We start from the raw sequence: 18724 nt of genomic DNA, 5'->3' as shown, positions 1-18724 counted from the left end.
CTCATTTAACCTGATCGCTCCTCCGTCTCCGGCGCCTGAAACAAAAACAAAAAAATTTTACGAAAATTAAAATGCCAACAAACACAAACCTCTCTCTCTTTTAATTCAAAAAACAAAACCCAAATTTGGCGCTCTTATGGCGGCAGCCTCTTCTCCCTCCCCAGCCCTAAGCGCCACCACCTCCGACGCCTCTCATGCCCCCTCCGCCGCCGTCCCCGCCCCGCCCTTCTCCGCGGCTTTCCGCTCCGAAACTCCGACCAAGACGCTCCGCGGCCTCAACAAGCCCAAGTGCAAGGTCTGCGGCAATGTCGCTCGCTCCAGGTAATTTTTCCTCTCTTTTTCGGTTTCAGATTTGGTAATTTTCTGCTGAGTTAGGTCCGTCGTCTAGGTTTTTATCGCTGGCCGTACGATTTAGCTAGGTATTTTTCGTGAGGATTTGCGTTTGTTTGGTGTTTAGAGTAATTGATTTGAAGGAATTGAATTCGCTGGGCTGTGATTGATGTTGTGTATGGTGTTAGAAGTTGTTAAAAGCTTGAAATTACACTAGGGAAGGAATGATGTGGTCTCTTGTTTCAAATTTCACTCTGTGAGGGGTATGATTGGAATTCAGTCTATGAGACAGGTATAGCAAAAAAGGACTAATTGCTGAGATTTGGAGAATCTGAAGCACATACAGAAGCCTGAAACTCTCTGGTTGGCCTATGGTAATTTTAGACAAGTGGACGGCTCGTAATTTTAGACGAGTGGAGTAGGTGTAAACCCACAGAACTTGGTACTTTGTAATAGATGGATTGAAAAGGAGGTCCTCTTCTTTAATAGCCTGATATCACTCAAACCAGCTTTGCGGAAGAGCTTGATACTGGGGGTGTCCTGCTGACCCTTACAGTAGAAGGGGAACCATTTTAGGAGACTCAATTTGTGTCAAGATTGCGGAAGTATCTTGAATTTTGAAAAATCAAAGAGTACGATCTGCATTGAGTTCCCATGAGCGATGACCAATCTATCTCCTTGTTGCTTGTGAAAACTAAGTTGCGAATTTGATAGAGGTGAGAAAGCCGAGATATTGTGGTAAGAAGTATTGGAAGAGCCCATGACCTGTTCTATCATTGGTAGACTCTGTTCAGTGCTATTTTTGGGCCTAGAATGGTAACTTAATGGCATTAAAACCATTTTTTGGTTCAATTATGATGCTATTGAAACGAGTAGGGGCTTTACATTCTTGAAGCCGATAATTGTGGGAATAACCACTTCTAAATAAGTAGGGAAGGTGTAGAGATGGTAAGCGAGCTACCATTCATTTATAGCTTTGACAACTAGTTAGAGTAAATTGCTTGAAATACTAAGATAACTCTGCTTGTTATCTAGACTTCTGTAATACCACTGAAAAATTAAGTTTGGAATTTTATGGTGGGATCATAATGTAGCAGCTGATCCATGCAATGAGAAACTTATCTATGATATGCAAAAAGTGCTTGCAATCCTGAGGAGTAGGATCATGTCTTAATATTTGAATGCGTTGGGTGAGTTTCGCAATAATTATTGGACAAGAGAACCAGATTGCATTCCCTAAACAGAATTGAAGCACGGTGAGAATTGCGATTACTTTTAAAGTGATTGTGAATTCTTTGCGGTCCATCCAAGTCCCTTCCTCCTTTTGTTTTTCATTCTCAGGATTGATCCAAAAGGTCTTAATATGGAACATATAAGTCTTTGTTGGGTTGTGTAGTGGAAATCACTATCAGTTTTGTGATAAAAAGAACATTGAGTGGTATTATTTTAGGGCATTCTTGAGTCAGCTCGAGGCTAGCTACCATTTGTTTTTATATCGAATGAAATTCTTGGCATGATTACCTTCCTCTGTGGTTTTGAAGTCTTTGTTCTATTGATATGAATCTAAAATTTTCAATTCTTGGGTTGTTATGGTAATTTGCAGGTCTAGGTTGTTTTGTTTTTTTTGTTGGTAGTTCTTTGCTCTTACTTGAGATTAGTTTGAGCCACCTTTAAAGTTTAAAAGTCTTACTATATTAGGGTTTCGCAATGATCCAAGCAAGATTATAGAAAGTGAATTACCGAAGTTTGGATCAATGTTGAGACTCCTAGAATGATCTCAGTAAGATTTTAAGGTTTCTTCATTGTTCTTTGGATTGTTTATTTGCAGCCACTGCCTAATTTCATTGGAGCACCATTTGACCCCAAAAATGCACTCTGTGAAACCTTAGATAGTTCATCTTTGCTTTCATCTATGAACTAACAAAGAATCAAATTACTACTAGGTAACTGTTCACATCTCTCACTATCGTTGGGTTTCCTTGTTATTTCAATGATGATCCTTCTCCTTTCTGCACCAGTAGTACATAGCCTATAGTTGATCAATTAGGTTTCTTAATGTTATTGAAGATGCTGTCGGAGTTCTATTTTTGCTTTGTGAACACTACTATAGTTTCTACTTCCCTTTACTGATGAAATAATAGTTTGTTTTATATCCTATTATAATTAAATTGTTAATTTTGTTACTCTATGATTAGTTAATGAGCTAATTTGTGTGTGCAGGTGTCCGTTTGAGTCTTGCAAGAGTTGCTGCTCAAGAGCTCAAAATCCATGTCACATTCATGGTATGTTAAATAAGTGTGTATACATGAAAAGGTTTCTGCTTTCAAGTGTCTGGGTATTCTGATGAATGGATAATTTTATTAGTTAGGGTGGGGGAAGATTCTGTCAAGTAATCAAAAACTCCTGGAGGATCTAATATTTCTTGCATTTTTGGATGGTTTGCAGTAGTAATGCAAAGAGTCAAGTATTACTGCTGGGTAACCTAATCTTTTATAACGAGTAAACTAGGTTTGCTCTTCCTGGTTTCCTGGTTTCTGATCGGTCTATGTCAAAAACAAGCAACTTTTGCTGTCATAGTTGATCGTTAGAAGTTTAGATCCCATACATATACGTAGTGTTTCCTTCAAGGAAAAGGGTAGCAGGGGGTAAAACATGGTCTTGACTCTTAAGCAATACCATCCCATGGTATCTCACATGTGAATCACTGGGTATCTGTAACGATGAGGGGAATGTTAAGAGTAGACTCTAGGCAATAATGATGGGGGCTTAGTGTGTGTAGGATACTAAAAAAAAAGTTATGGGTAGTTTTGGCAACACGGCATTGCATGCCCAATAAATCTTTTCTAGCTACTATCAAATAATTTTGCAGCCTATGTAATAGGTTTGGGTTTTACAAGCTAGCAGGAAACAGCATTCTCATATTTCTAAAAGGGGTAATCTGTGCTGTCGAGGACATAATTGGTTATGTAAAATTTGGATCCAAGTTGTTTACTTAGGTGGCACGTCTATATATCACAATTTCCTTTCCTTTTCTTTTTTTTGGCACTTCTGATCATAATTCTATTATAAACAGTTTAACCTTTTAACATTCATATAACATGATGATACATTGGTTTAATGTCACTTTTGTGTTTCGATAATCGATCTGAACTGAATATATATCACAACTGAATCAACCCTATCTAATTTGCTTGGCATTTTTTGGTTATAAAATATCCCATTTAAAATTTTAAGAAGAAGAGAAAGGATGAGAAGCTTTGAATTCAAAGGTGAGAGGGCTGCCATAGTGGTTAGGTAAGCATCTATTGAGAGGAGTGATTTTAATCAGGTAATGAGGATGGTGAATGATGCTGCTGACGCCTAATTTTGCAGCAAGATCTTAGATTGATTAGGTAATGGGAAAGAAAGAAGAGGGTCGAGTGTAGAGCAGATTGTTAGAAGTCTGGAGATTATAGTGATCTCGTGTCTGAGGGAGAATTTAGCATTTGCATATATTCTACCTCAAGTTTACCCTCACTTAGCAATGCGCGCGCGTGCGTGTCAGCTAGGTTTTGTCAGAGTCTCTTTTGAAAATATAACAATCAAAATTGAAAATCACCATATAAAGGCAACTGAATCATGTCCAGTTCGGTTGGTATGGTAGTCTCATTGGTTTGACTCGTTTGGTTAGAACAATATGCACAGCCCTATTATTGTAAGGAGACTCTTTTATAGGGGGCAAAGCAGAGAATTGCTTGTTCTATTATCATTTCAGAGTATGACCCCATTTCCTGCTTCTCCTGACCGACTGTTAATATTGCAGTCTTGAAAGCAAATACAACTATTCCAGACAAGGCACCAGCCTCAAGCAGTCCTCAATTTGACCATCAGTCAACTGAGACATCATCATCCGGGTGAGTTCGAGCAACATCTTTTTTATATTCCTGATAGTTTACTGTCTCAAGAGGTGACATTATAATATAAAGTTTATGTGAGTATGAACTTTTAGAATTCACTGATTTCACTGAGTATAATCTTCCTATGAAAGGTGACTAGCTAAAGATTTCCACATACTTTTAGCTTGTTCTTGAGTCTAAGATTGATGGTTCTTATTCCCAGACTCCTCTCTGTCTGAACTTCCTATATCAGACTTTTAGCTTGTGCTACAGCTGTCTTACATTTATGGTTTTTACTACCCCACATTGTATATGTTTGTTTTCTGAATTCCAAACTCCACCTGTTTCTTCTTACTGCCCTTGGTACTTTATTGAGTTAGGTCTGCCAGGTCTAAGAGCAAGCACTATTTTTGTTCTGGATGGTAATTTATTAATTTGTTGAATATGTTTCAGGAATTCGCATAGAGTTGCATCACTCCGACAACTTTCAAACAATTTTGCGCAATTCAATAATGTGCATATTACACTTCGCACAAAGAAGCCGCTGACCAGAAAGGCATTTCCTTGGCACTATATTTTTGTTCTTGTACTATTTTTTGGTGAGAATTACTTGTCCTAATGTAGGAATTAATTTCAGGATGCTGTGGCTACTAATGAATGGAGGTTTGCCAAGTTAAAGGAATTTAAGGACAGAAACATTGAAGTGGAAAATGAAGCTTTTGATCGATACATGCAGAACATCAGCTTATTAGAGGAAGTGTTTTCTGTGAACTCTAATGCGGAAGAGTCCATCGGGGATGGATCATCCATATCAAACCATGACATGACTACTACAGAAGGTGACAATGGGGATATGGTCTCAGGGTTGAAGTTAAAGTTGAGATCAAATCCAATGAGAACCAGTAATTTCAGAAAGAGGATACAGCAAATTGTTGATCAGGGATTAAAGAAGCTTAAAACATGTGAGTCTGCTGATGGAGATAAGGAACCGAGTGACCAAATTGAATTGGATATGGGGCCCAGAAAAGGAGAAAATTGGCGGGCTGCAAGGGCTTCAGCTTTAGGTGATCTCATTGATAAGTTGAACAAAGCCCGAAATGAGGAGGATCTACAGTCTTGCATGGAGATGAAGACTCAACTCTTCAATGAACTGAAATCTATGAGCAGCTCAGAATTGGAAGACACAGAGACCACGAAGAAACAGACTACGAAGAATGACTTGGAAACCAGGAAAGAGTCGCAATATTTATTTCCTCATTTGATTAGTACCAATGAAATTGATCAAGAAACTCTCAGTAGCGTCAATGCGCACTTCTCTTCCCTGGAGCAGATAGAAGGTTTATGATTAAAGATTTAGAGGTGTGATTTTTAGTAGGATGTGGACTTTTAGCCAATTCAGAGGATCATAGTTTTGAGGTAGGTGCCATAACCTAGTGTAATTTCATCCTTGAGTTCCTGTTCTTCTGGTCGAAAAGCAATGATGGGAAACTTGCATTTTCAATTTGAATCCAACCATGGTACCTCATTTTACTTGTAAAATGTAACATGATGTAACCGGCTGTAGTATTTGCCAAAATTCATGAGCAATGTAGGTCGCATGAAGCCATTGACCTTTTGGTAGGCTACTGGCACTTCAAATGCTACATCTAATTTCTCCAAATTGTATGAGTGATGATTCTTATGCTCTACGCACGTTACAGACTTCTTTTACAGAACTAGGACTGGTGGTAGCAGTAGCATGATTAATGCGCAAAAGTCTTTTTTCTTTTCTCTTAGTTCTGATCAGTAAAAATTGGTTTGTTCGAATAAAGAGTGCTTTGGATCTGCCTGCTCCTCTAGCCTTGCTAAACAACTAGGAGATTGGTATAATATTGTGGTTTAGTCACCGAAGTCTAAACTCCCCAATCTATATGATCTTTTCATTTAGTGGGAATGAAAAACAGCTTTAAACCAAATAGAATAGGGTCATTGATTAGTTGAGTGCTAGTTCATCAAACCCAGATAACTATTATTATTTTTCAGAGAAGAAAAGAATCATGTTATTCTCTTGAGAGAAAATGTGAGGTCCAATATCCAAATGGCTTCTGGGTCTGATGAAAATCAGTTTTGACTTTCAATAGGCAACTAAATTAAGCTTCCACAGTACCACCCAACATTTTTAAAAACGAAGGGCCATCCAACTATTTTTAACCTTTCAAGAACACTCCAATTTGGAAGACGTGGTTCTTAATTGCTTTCATGTCATCTCTCAGAAACCTACTCTTAATTCTTTAATTGCTTGTGAATATTTGGTAAGCAATACCCAAAATGAAGAATTTTCATCTCAATCTATTGCCAAACTGTTGGGAATTAAAGATCAATCACAGAATGATTACATTAAAGACATTAGGCCTCTCCTAGGTGCCTGGCATGGTTAACTTTTTTTTAGGCAATGAATATCATTTCAAATTTTCTACCCAAGTACTCCCTAAACAAGCAATTTACTATAGTAGAAGCTTCCTATTATTAGCGTAGATACTATGAGCAGAATTTTGTAGCCTAACAAACATATCCTTATCTCTTTGTTTGTCTTGGAATCAAAGTCTTTACTCGTTGGTGCCTTCATGAAAAGAATCCCATATGGGTTCTAAAGGCACATACCATTATGACAAAGAAATCCCATCTTCTGAAATTTTCACATAAAGCTTTGTAGGTTTCTGAATGCTCTTGGTGCTTTTCTTGCTTTATTCTTCCTCATATACTTCTCAATTAACCAACAACAACTACTTTCTTGGTGGATATCAAACTTTCTAGCCCATCTTCCCTTGAAACAAGGCTGTCAATGTTTTCAATTTCAATGGCTCTACTCATCTCATCAACATCACCTTTTCAGAGAGGCCCTTTGCATATTTATCAACCCCATCATCATGGCCAGTGCTCTCAAATCTGTTCATCTAAATCATGATTAATTCTTTCTCATTGATCTAGATTCACCCTAGGCTACATTATTAGCCATCTGAAAAAGAAAACAAGAATATGTTATAAAAAGAATAAAATGGAGTTGATGAGATGATGCCAAAGGGGATGTTGACAATATAAAGCAGAAACCTCTCAGGTCGTACTTGTATATAAACATATGCATAGAAATAAGGCCTCTGCAAGGTGGGGAAATTTCTACTGATAATCAAAGCAACCCAACTTTTGAACGGGCGTGTCTATTTATTTGAAAAGGAAAAATATATCCATCTGAATATATAGTCAAACTTTTACTTCATGCATCCCTTTCAGTCTGTCTATTACTTAAGACATTGATGTTATTTGAACAAACAAAAATATCTTCATTAACCATATCACTCTTATTTACTGATGCTTTCCGTCTGGAACCCTTTCCAGTTCAAATCAAATTTGGTTTTGCTTAATTTAGGCCACAGGGTGAGTAACCATGATTATATTTTGGTTAAAAAGATTAAAGAAAACCCCAGTTGAGAATCTCACCTGGTAATGCTGATTACCATGCCATTTAAAAAGAATTAAGCATGCAATTAATATATATATATATATATATATATATATATATATCTTTCTTGTGACTGTCACCATGCTTAAATGAAGAAGGAAGCATCTTTGCTGTAATGTTTGGTATTCCTCCACTTTCTGTAAAGTTCTCCAACTCTTTTATCATGTGTATATGTGCAGCCAAGGATCATGGCTTCTCGATAATTGCCTATACTGTTAGAGCTTTGTTTTATGCCATTCCAAATTTCCAATGCCACTGGTTTATGGTTTAGACTGCTAGAAATGCTTTCATGTACTCTGACCGTGTTTGCCTTGTCTAGTCACATAAGAGCACATGGGTTTGTGGTGATATTTTAATTTGCACAAGTTAGTCTGTTGGAGATATGCGTAACTTGGCCAATTCCTACACTCTCTCTTTATGTTAACTGTGTCCTAAATCAACTTTATCTAAAAAAAAAAGACCTGTGTCCTAAATCAAGATGTCAAATTTGATTCACCCTAACAATGTAGCGAGTACCCTTCAAATATAAAGTAAAGTTCCGTTGTTGCATTTTCCGCAAGAGAGTTTCTATTGGGACCTCCAAATCTGCTCACTTGACCTCACTCTGTTATGAATTATTAAATGACATATATAACCTACTATAAAATGACTATTAAGGACAATAATTATACCAAAAAAATGGTTATATTTATTTTCTCTAGACTTTCCAATTCAATAATATTAGATTGCATTCTTTATTATTTTTCCAATCTATTTTCATTTTCCAATTTCACTATGTACTCATTAAAGCATTCATATATATATATATATATATATATATATATTAAGAAATAAAACTATGATTAAGATAAAAATGTATGATATGCATATTGAACACATATTGGTCACAGAGAACAAAATAAATTGTATTATGCCCTAAATCTAAATCTATCTATTACATTTGTAAAAAGATGAAGAAGAAAAAAAGAGCTAGCAAATAAAAATAAATAAAAAATATTTAAATAATTAATCAAGAGGTACAGAAAATAGAGAAACATTAAGAAAAAATGATTAATCTTGTTTTTTTTAACAGCTGAAAAAGAAAAAGTAAATAAAAAAAATCACATAATAGTTCATGTTATTTTATTTTTATTAATTTTTAAAACTCAATACCTTGTGTTTGATTTTTTTTTTATTGGATAAGAGATATATGTTATCTGATTAAGGAATGGAGATGTAATTAAGATTTATAGAGTAATTAAATCATTGAAATGACTAAGTTTTTTTATTATAAAAATCTTTGTTTGTTTGTAAATTAATTATATGAGTGAGGTTATTTGAGGAACTTTAATGGGGTTTAATGAGTAAATTTAGTATTTGAAAATTTGATAGGAGGTGTAAAAAGCATAGAAGTCAAGTGAGTAAATTTGGAGGTTCTACCTCTTTCCGCAAACTTTTGAGAGCTAAACTCTAAACTTATACTTCTAACCTTATTATATTGCATTTTTAACCATTAGATGTCATATATGTCCTATAATCTTTAATTGTATTAACCAATGATTAGATCAACAATCTAATGTGATTGGCAAGATTGAAAAATGTCACAATTATTAATTATTATTATTGTGTTGGAGTTTGTTTTATTGTAATGCACGAAAAATTGAGGAGACTAATTCAGGCATCTGAGTCCAAGAACCCTAAGATGTGAATGTTTTGGACGATGTCGATATAGCTTGGCCAACTGGTTCCATACACACTTAGAAGATTAGTTAGACACACATTTTATTCACATGGACAAATAATATGACAACCCATTAGATGTTTCTTTGGCATGAAATTGACCTAAACAATGACACTTTTGGCTTAGTTAGGCAAACCAGAGAGGAACTTATCATAATTAATTCCTAATCAAGAAAAAATGATAATAATATTCAAGATTGGTGCCTGTGCCCTCCCACACATGGCCCTCCTCTACTAGCACTTCAGCTGCAGTTTTTGTCTTTCCCAATCCATTAAGCAAACACATAATCCAAATCACTGGCTTATCCCTAAGTTTAAGAAATATGTAATTGATGGGATTTGGATTGGGTCCAAGAGAAGCATGTGACTAATTGGTTCCACATCATTAATATGTTAATAGCTACCGTGTTCTGCAAGATATGAGCAGACAAATCCAAGCAAAGAGTTTCAAACCCAAATTTAGGTTAATGGTTAGATTTTTTTTTTTTTTGAAGAAAGGAGGGAATTTTATTACTAGATACGAATAGAATCGTACATGAGGGCATCCGAAATGAACTCTGGAGCATTAACAAACCAATCAACATGGTTAGATTATATTAAATACACACTTAAGTTATTAATAAAAATATTAATTATAAATATCAAGGGTTAAGATCATCTTATAAGTGTTGAGTCATTTGCACCGTCGGTGCATAGATTTTGATTGATGAGGGATTGTGATGTTACATAAATCACAACAGTAATTATCAAGGTTTAACTGTAATCTATACTTAATACAGATGATGAATTCCAAGTTCAATGGTGGGTTTTCTTTGGGGAGTTTATTTAATTTATTCAGAGCAACCATTGGGGAAATTGATATTGCAAAAGAAGTTCAAACTCTGAAGCACCAAAAACAAGTAGCTAAACACTGATTGACCCATCTTGCTAGTGTTGATTACTTAGATGATTATTGGTTAGATGAGACACCTGTGATTATTCAGGATGTTCTCTATGAGGATGCTTGTACTAGTACTCGAGGTTTAGGTAATATGTCCCCCTCGTTGTACAATTATCCATCTATTATTAATAATAATTTCGGGCGTGGGGTTGAGCCTCCCAGTTAGGCTGGGTTCCAAACCCCGTTTCAAAAAAAAAACTTGTTCAGATTTAGGCGTTTAAGACAATACACAAGATGAAGAAGTGGTAAAACTTACCATGTGCTCTGATTAAAACTTACTTTTAATACTAGTTTCATGTATAAAAAGGTATTAGTGATTGTAGATGAACCATAGTCTACAAGTAATAGTACTAAAAATGAAAATTCTGTTAAGGTCTTCCTACTATTATTCCTTATAAGTTCACATATAAGTACAATAGAGCCGAGTAAATTACTGACAAAAAAACTTACAATGAAAACCAAAACAAAAACGAATTTCTACCATTTGGATTCACATACTTGCAACTGTTGCTAAAAATGACCAAATTGAAAGAAAGTAGGAAAAGAAAACATAAACCAAAACTGTAAATTGGTCAAGGCCTGCTCTTACATAATGACATTATGGCAATTTCTCTCATCACAATTTGATTTCCATCTCTGTATTATTAAAACAGTCCCCCCTCGCCTTTTCAAGAACATTTCGGAATCGAACTTATTGTTAGGTGTTCAATTCACTATCCACATATAGTAGCCGCCTCAGTGCCAAATGTTAGAGATCTACTTCATGCAAAAAGATTCGATTGACTTTCTAGAAATCATGCTGTCATTTTATCAAATACGAATTCTCGTAATTTTTGGTCAGGATAACAAACTTTCAACATGATAACAAACTGTAAATACATTTCTTTTCTGTTTTATCAATAACCTTAATGAGCCTAAGATATTTGAGGAAATTTAAGGTATATTTATCAATGGTAACATGGTAGACCCAGGCCCAAGCCCAAACTCATAGGCCCCCAACCCATGAACCTAGGGAAAACCCTATGCCACAGATCTGCCGCCTTCACGACACCACCTGCACCACCGTTGGCAACCTTCAGTCCCACACCAGTGCAACAGTTGCCACCTTGGAACAAGACAGTCAGCCACCGCCTCTCATTGCAATCGCTGCACCAAGTCGCCTTCAACCCAAGGAACATAGTTGGACCTGTAAGCCCGACACCTCAGTCCTCACGGTTTCCGTCCCCCATCAGCACCCAGCCGCTAGACCGAGATCGAGAACCCAAAGTCGGCCACAGCCCGACACTTCGCTCACCGGATCCCTGTTGCACTCCTATCCAGCCATAGTCGATCCGATCTGAGCCGAATCCAATATCTCCGTGGCAACCCTGCAGCGCAGACGCATCGCCACTCTTAGTTTTGAGAAGCCGATGACGGGGAAACCTGCCATTCTCTATCTCCCAGAGACCAGACAAGGAGGAAGACCTCTAGCGGTCTAGCCCAATTCGTAGAGCCGCCGCCAGAAGGCCACGGCCTCCACTTACCTCTCAGAGAGAGTAACCTAAGCATGTTTTTTTTCCTTAACCAATAGGCATTTATATTATGACTCAAGTGTAAACTCAATTTCTCGGCAAACTCATATTTAAATTACTATTGTCTTTCACCGCTCTAATATGTTACGCTAACAGTGATAAACCGGTGGCATGCACAACCTAACTTTAGCCTATGACATTTAGATAATATATTTAACATCACACTGCTCTCCACTGGATTGTGCATCACCGTATATATTACTTTCAGCTACATTTTCACACTATCTAAATTTTATTAATTTGGCCTGCTTTAGCTTTCTAATCACATAATGGCGGGCCACGAGTTTGTTGTTTTGGCTGAGATGCCAAATGATAACACAAAGCGGCTTTTGCTAATAAATTGTATGAAATATCTTGCCCCTGTGAAAGGAGTATGAAACTCCACGATTTGGAGTAAACCGACATGAATTTGTACCTGAAAGTCTTCCACAATATGTGATAAAATTTATTCTCCTCCCATCTCTCTATGGGATTCTTATAATATTTCAACTAATTTAGTTCCTATAGGGAAAAAAAAGAAAAAAAGAGGTGTACTTGAAAATTGAAATTAAAGAGACAAAGATATAATTGCAAACTACTAGTTCAATTTTTGGCAATAAATCTAGAGCAAGTTCACCTGTTGGGTCTTTAGATTAGGTTTCTGGGTCAGAACACTGTTCATTGTTTTTGTATTTTATTTTAATTTTTTATATTTGTATCCATCTGTTGGATCAAGTCTCTGTGGCATGACAGTACTGTTCTTTTAATATTCTATTAATTTATTTATTGTAAATGAGAAAAATATGATGTAAATAGATAGTAATGATGAATTTTTGGAAGACCTACTGACAAAGTAATTAGATATTTTAGGTGAAATAAAAAGGAACGGATTGGAATAGTTTTTGCAACTATGAAAGAAATTTGTTGGGTGTGGAATGTAAAACAAATGGTAGAAATTTATAGCAAATTATTTACTATTTTTTGAAATATTTTTTATTATTTTCTTACCGTTGGTTCAATTACTTTGAAAGAATGAAATTTTGGCCGTCCAACTTGAAAATGACAATCAAAATCAAGGGCCATGATGCAGTGACTATTTCAAATTTCAAGGTCGCCAATGGCTGTATATACGTGGGCAAGTTGGGAGGTATGTGTGGCCTCTTTCTTCCTTCTACTAAGAGCAAGTCTACCGGTTCCTCTTTGACCGGACAAAGCATGGATTTGGTGAGGTGGTGACCGACCAACCCCAAAATCTCTCTTCTACCAACACAAGCTTGACCGGGAAAAGGATGAACTTTCTTGATCGAAGTCAAGAAAAAAGGCAAGAGGATGACATTTTCCTTGACCCAGCCAAGGGCTGTGCCAGCTTGGCCCACACCCAAACGTAGGTGACGTCTACGGAGAGAGAAGAGAAATAGACGTGCTGATGAAGCTAACCCAGAAACCCAATCAGTCAACAATCGATCAAATTCAAAAACTAAACTTAGCAAGACGTAGAGCACGTCGAGAGAATCAACTTCCGTATCTCATGCAGCCCCGAAGATCGTCGGAGATTGCAGGAACTTCACCGGAAAACGCGTAGTTTCTCGTCGTCGATTCTTTGTTCACTTTCGATGCATGTACAATCCGAGAAAGCAGGGACGTAGGCGACGGTGAGTGTTGAGTCACTAATTACTTATGCAATTGTGCCCCATAATTATGAAAATTGATTTGTCCTCCATGCTATTTTACCTTTTTTTAATCCATTTCCTTTTATTTGTAGGAAACCTTGCATTAAGAATAAAATGACTATTTGAGGCTTGAAATGTGGAGATTTGAAGCTAGGAGAAGAAGACACGGAGATTGGAAGAAAATTGCAAATCGACTTTTTCGGCGAGCTGCCACTCATGGAGTGTCTTTTCTCCAGAAAAGGAGGACCATGGTGGTGAGAATCTCCCATCACTTGAAATTCAAATATCTCCCTACACCTTGTCCTTTTATCACCTTGCCAATTTGGGACCATTTGGGGACAATAGTGTAAGAGAATCTCTTGCACACTTGGGGACCAAAGATGACACACCTAGTTGATCAAAAAGAGGCCAAAGACCAATTATTTGAGAATTCTTGACTCCATTCAATCATCTTCATCCTATCCAAGATCCATTTTCTCTCTAGAGAAGACACCACCATCTCCACCTCTAAAACCTCTATTTCCACCACTACAACCTCCATTTCCTCCACCACTCAACCACAACTCATCTTAGAGATCCCAAATTTCACTATTCTCACCAATTTCAAGAGCTTGGAGCAAGGAGAAGGAGGTGACCACATCATGTTCTTGGAGACCCATCTCCACCACCTCTTCCGGCATCATCAATAGTCACCCTTTACTCCCTATCTCTTTATGTATTTGATGTTTAATAGAATGTTGAAACTTGTGTATCTAGCTATGTGTGAGTAGTGAACTAGTTAGGGCTAGGGTTGAAAGCCCTAGCCAAACTTGCTTGGATTGATGCTTTTGTTTATAAATTGATGCAAATTCATGTTGTCATTCTCACATGCTAAGTCAATAGTTGAATGCATTACTTAGACCTAATCAATTTGAGTTATGTGTTTGCCATGACATGAAGTTTTTCCTAGAGATTGATTACCTTTAGGCAAAAGGGGAGCGTGAAAGCACACCATGTGTGCATGTGAGGGTAGTGAGCTAAAATCACCTAGAGATAGGATTGGTTTGCTTGCTTGGTTACCTAAACTCTAAGCTTTATGCATTTAGGGGTCAAAGGATTGAGACCTATCCGGTAATTGAATTTGTTTCTAGGTAGTTAGTTCTAGACTTATCCGGTTAGAGTTAATAAAATGAAAGGGGTTTAAGCCTTAGTAGTCCTATCCGGATGCTAAGAGGGTAGTTGGACAATTAGCTTTGCATCATTCATATTCAATTGCTTTAATACTTGCAAGGGAGGCAAAAGGTGAAACCCGATGCCCTAACTCCCATCTTGTCTTGTTTAGCTTAGTTTATATTACTTGCTTTCATTGTTTCAATTTGAATAGAAACCAATCTCAAAATCAAAATCAAATCTCTACACACCATCTTGCACATACTCACCATGAACTTTGGTTCACTTGTGAACCTTTGTATGTGATTGTACATTTGCATATTCTTCTAGTTTTTTCCTTAGGTTTTCCCTAGCTAGGAAAGGATTTACCAATCCTCGGGGGTTCAACATCCTTACTTAATCTCCTATTCTATAACTTGTACCTCTTGCACTTGAGGGTGGCTTTAATGCTAACAGAGAGACGAAGCTGTTGCCGGAGGTTCATCGTGGAGATGTGGTCGGACGGAGGAGTTCTGTCTGGGTCGTGGCTTCGGGTCGTCGAGCAGAAACGGGTCGAGAGCTCTGATCGTCTCTGGAATGATCTGGGACGGTGATTCGATCTAAGGGCTATTTATAGCCTGAGTTTCATTTCAGACTAACGTCGCTGATCAAGCGGAGGGATTTTTAACGGTCCAGATCATGCCAGAGCATTTCTTTTTATTTAAAATGAATTTCCATAATTCCTAAACTTCTGAAATTCAAAATAAATAGTTCCAGTGTCGGAAAAATTCCCCGAAAATTCTCATAGACTTGTAACGTTGCGTACTTTATTATACACTCCAAACAAACTTTGGAGATTCCACCTTGTGAAAAATCCCAATACTTATTTCCGAAGACCCTCATAATTACCGAGATCATCAAATTGTTCCAAACGATCTCACCTTATCTTGATAAATTTTTCCGGGGCTCACATGTGGCTTCACTTATTTCAAGATAAATTGTCGGTAACTGTAGGTGGCTCATAATTTGTCCACCAAAAATATTAGAAAAATAGTAAATTGCATAATTATGACATTAATTATCCATAAATCTCCATTATTATCATCTATTTACATCAATATATTTTAATTTTAAAATAAAATAATAATAATTCAATGAACAGTTAAAACACTCAATGAAGAGTGAAAATGAACAGTTAAGAATAGATGAACAGTGAAAAATGAACAGTCTTGACTGGTCAAGAAAAAAAAACGGGTGGAAAACCATGTCCAGTGGCAGTGAACAGTTACTTGACTGGTCGACGCCTTGACTTTTCGACCTTGAAATTTCTTGACTACTGGTGAACTTGCTCTAATGTCAGCATTAATTTGTTATTATGGGCTAGGCTAGTGTCTGAGTCTCCTTCTGAGTAGGTATATTGACTCGGGTTGAGACCTAGGTAAGTAGGTATGACCCTGACACCCCTCCATTTCATAAGAAAGTGGAAACCCATTTTCTCTTCTTTTCTCCTTTCTAGGTTAAATCCGACTTGGTGACCAGCCCATGTACCCTGCGGTGGACTTGCTCTTATTGCTTCACTATGGAAATTAATAATGATTTCAAAACTTGTTATTTTCTTTAATAAACAGTTTTGCAATCTAGTCGATCTTTTGTCTTTCGCATGACAGAATTAAACAAGATGTAAAGAACAGGATTTAATCGAATTCAATAGGATTTTGTATGTAATCTTAGAGCATTTTTAGCAAACTCTATTTGAGCTCCTTAGCTATTTTAGAAAGCATGTTTCATTTTTTAATCTATTTTAACAGCTGCACCAAACTCCTAAATAGCTATTCATTATAAATTTTGGCTATCTCGCTTCTAAATATAAAGAGTGAGATCAGACTCACTATAATTTAAAACATTTGTTTTTAGTTATTTTATGTAATTTATAAATATTTTAAACTATTTAATCTTCATTCAAAAAATAATATAAATTCAAAACTAGTTAAAATAAAAAGCTGCAGACATATTTTAAAAGTGGTTAGCCAAAATAATTTTTTAAGTACTTTAGTTAAAATTTAACTAAAATATAATTAGCATTGCATATTGAAATAGTTTAAGCAAATAGCTAGCCTCTCTATTTTTTATTAATTAAGAAAAATGGCCTAAACCCAACATTAGTACAAAGGTCCTTCAATCAAGCCAAAACCCTTGGGAGAAAAGAAAGAATCATCGTACAACAAGAAAGATCGAAAAAAGATAACCCATTTGCTTGCTTAATGATTCCGTCCATCCAAACACACAATAAGACCAAGCTAATTAAGCTAAGTTAGGCAATGTAGCTAGTGAGTGTCTGTGTCAGAGCCATAGTGTAACTTTGCAAAACTGTTTCTGTTGTACTCTTTCTTTCTCTCTGTCTTTTTAGTACTTTTCACATGCAACTTCCCGAAGAAAAATAAACGCCAAGATGCATGATGGTCTTTGTTCCGTAGGTACCAATTTTCATGAGTGATTATTGTTTGTTTGCAAGCTTTGTTGGATTCTAACAAGAAAAAAGGCTGACTATGAAAGCAAGAATCATATATGAGAGAGAGAGAGAGAGAGAGAGAGATCATGTTTTCTTGGTTTATATATGTTAGTAGGGTTGCATTGTGTGTGTCTGACGCGTGAACGTTATTAATGCATTGCGTTATTCTAGAGCAAAGCAAAGCAAAGAGAGAAGGAAAGCGTGATACTGATCGAAATGCAGAAGAAAGAGAGAGCAGAGAGAATCGATCCGGTTATCATTCAGAGAGAAACAATACCATATTTATGCACGTCTCTGAATTCATACATGATTCTTGGCCATGCATTACTCATTATTGTTACTATCATGAAGATTTGCCTGATGTTTTGATGACACATTACTGTTCGTTCCAAGAGGCAGTTGGGAATGCAAATCCATGACAGGATGTCCTTGTTTTCTCGAAAAAAAAAAAAAAAAAATACTGCCCTCACCAAATGAATTAAGAACCAGTGAACTCATAGAAGAAAACCCCAACCGATACCTTCAGTATGTTCTTGGTTTGATAACTCATAAGAATCTTAAGAGGTTGATATAAGTTAATCAAGTATTTAATGGCTGAGACCTAACATGATTGAAATTCATGAAACAGTGGAAGCTAATATGAACATAAAGAAAAGTTTTGCAACTTTGCAACTTTTTTCTTTTTGAATATGAGACTCATGTGGATCTGACTCTCACTCCATTAAGAAAAAAATGATAAGAAAATAGTTGAGAAGATATTGTTTATATAAAGTAATATGAGTATCACACTTTTTTTATTTTTTTTTAGAATGAATATGAGTATCACACCTAAAATCTGTTAAAAATTGGTGAAGATGTTCGAACTCATATCTTGTATTTCCCAATATGAAACACTTTATATTTTGATTTTTGAATGGTATGCAACTATGCATTACAGAATTCCCACATTCTTTGTATTGATCATTTCTAAACACTATATTTTTTAGATAGTGAAATGTCATTTTAATTTTGCCATACAGAAATATATGAGAGAAAAGCATACATTGTATTTTGATCTTTCCACACACGCACATTTATAGATATAAATAAAGAGAAAAGCATACATTGTATAGACCAATAATGCAAAGAAATTATGGTTGCCCATTGACAAGTATATATGTTGAATAAAAGATGTTCATTTATTATTCTGCTTTCCCTTGTTCTTGTTTTGTTTCTCAAGTTAATTAATATTAATTATATGTTGCCTTTAACCTAATGGAATATTATGACAGTTAACTAATTTTCACAACTTACTTGAGAACAAATAAATGATCGATAGAAAATAAAGTTTGTGCCTTTTCAAAAAAAATAATAATAATAATAATAAAGTTTTGTGCACCATTCACATGACAAACAGATTTAAATTTAGAACCTACTGCTGTTTTTCATGATTCACCCTAATACCTATTGAGCTAGAGTAAGTTTATGGACAATTCCAAAAGAAGATAATAAATTCGATCGATATCTT

The 18724-nt window shown here is 36.1% G+C and overlaps 1 protein-coding gene across 1 annotated transcript; it reads left to right on the top strand.

The window, feature by feature from the left end:
* On the top strand, positions 1–5848 carry LOC112180057. Its single transcript, XM_024318557.2, has 5 exons — positions 1–321; positions 2551–2612; positions 4133–4223; positions 4659–4761; positions 4843–5848. The coding sequence occupies exons 1-5, from the start codon at positions 137–139 to the stop codon at positions 5548–5550; spliced, it is 1149 nt and encodes a 382-aa protein (XP_024174325.1). The 5' UTR covers positions 1–136; the 3' UTR covers positions 5551–5848.
* The last annotated feature ends 12876 nt before the right edge of the window (positions 5849–18724 follow it).

This window comes from Rosa chinensis, chromosome 7 (genome assembly GCF_002994745.2).
Source record: "Rosa chinensis cultivar Old Blush chromosome 7, RchiOBHm-V2, whole genome shotgun sequence".
NCBI classification, from domain to species: Eukaryota; Viridiplantae; Streptophyta; class Magnoliopsida; order Rosales; family Rosaceae; genus Rosa; species Rosa chinensis.
The sequence above is the reverse complement of the archived record's forward strand: the minus strand, read 5'-3'. Positions and strand labels throughout refer to the sequence as shown.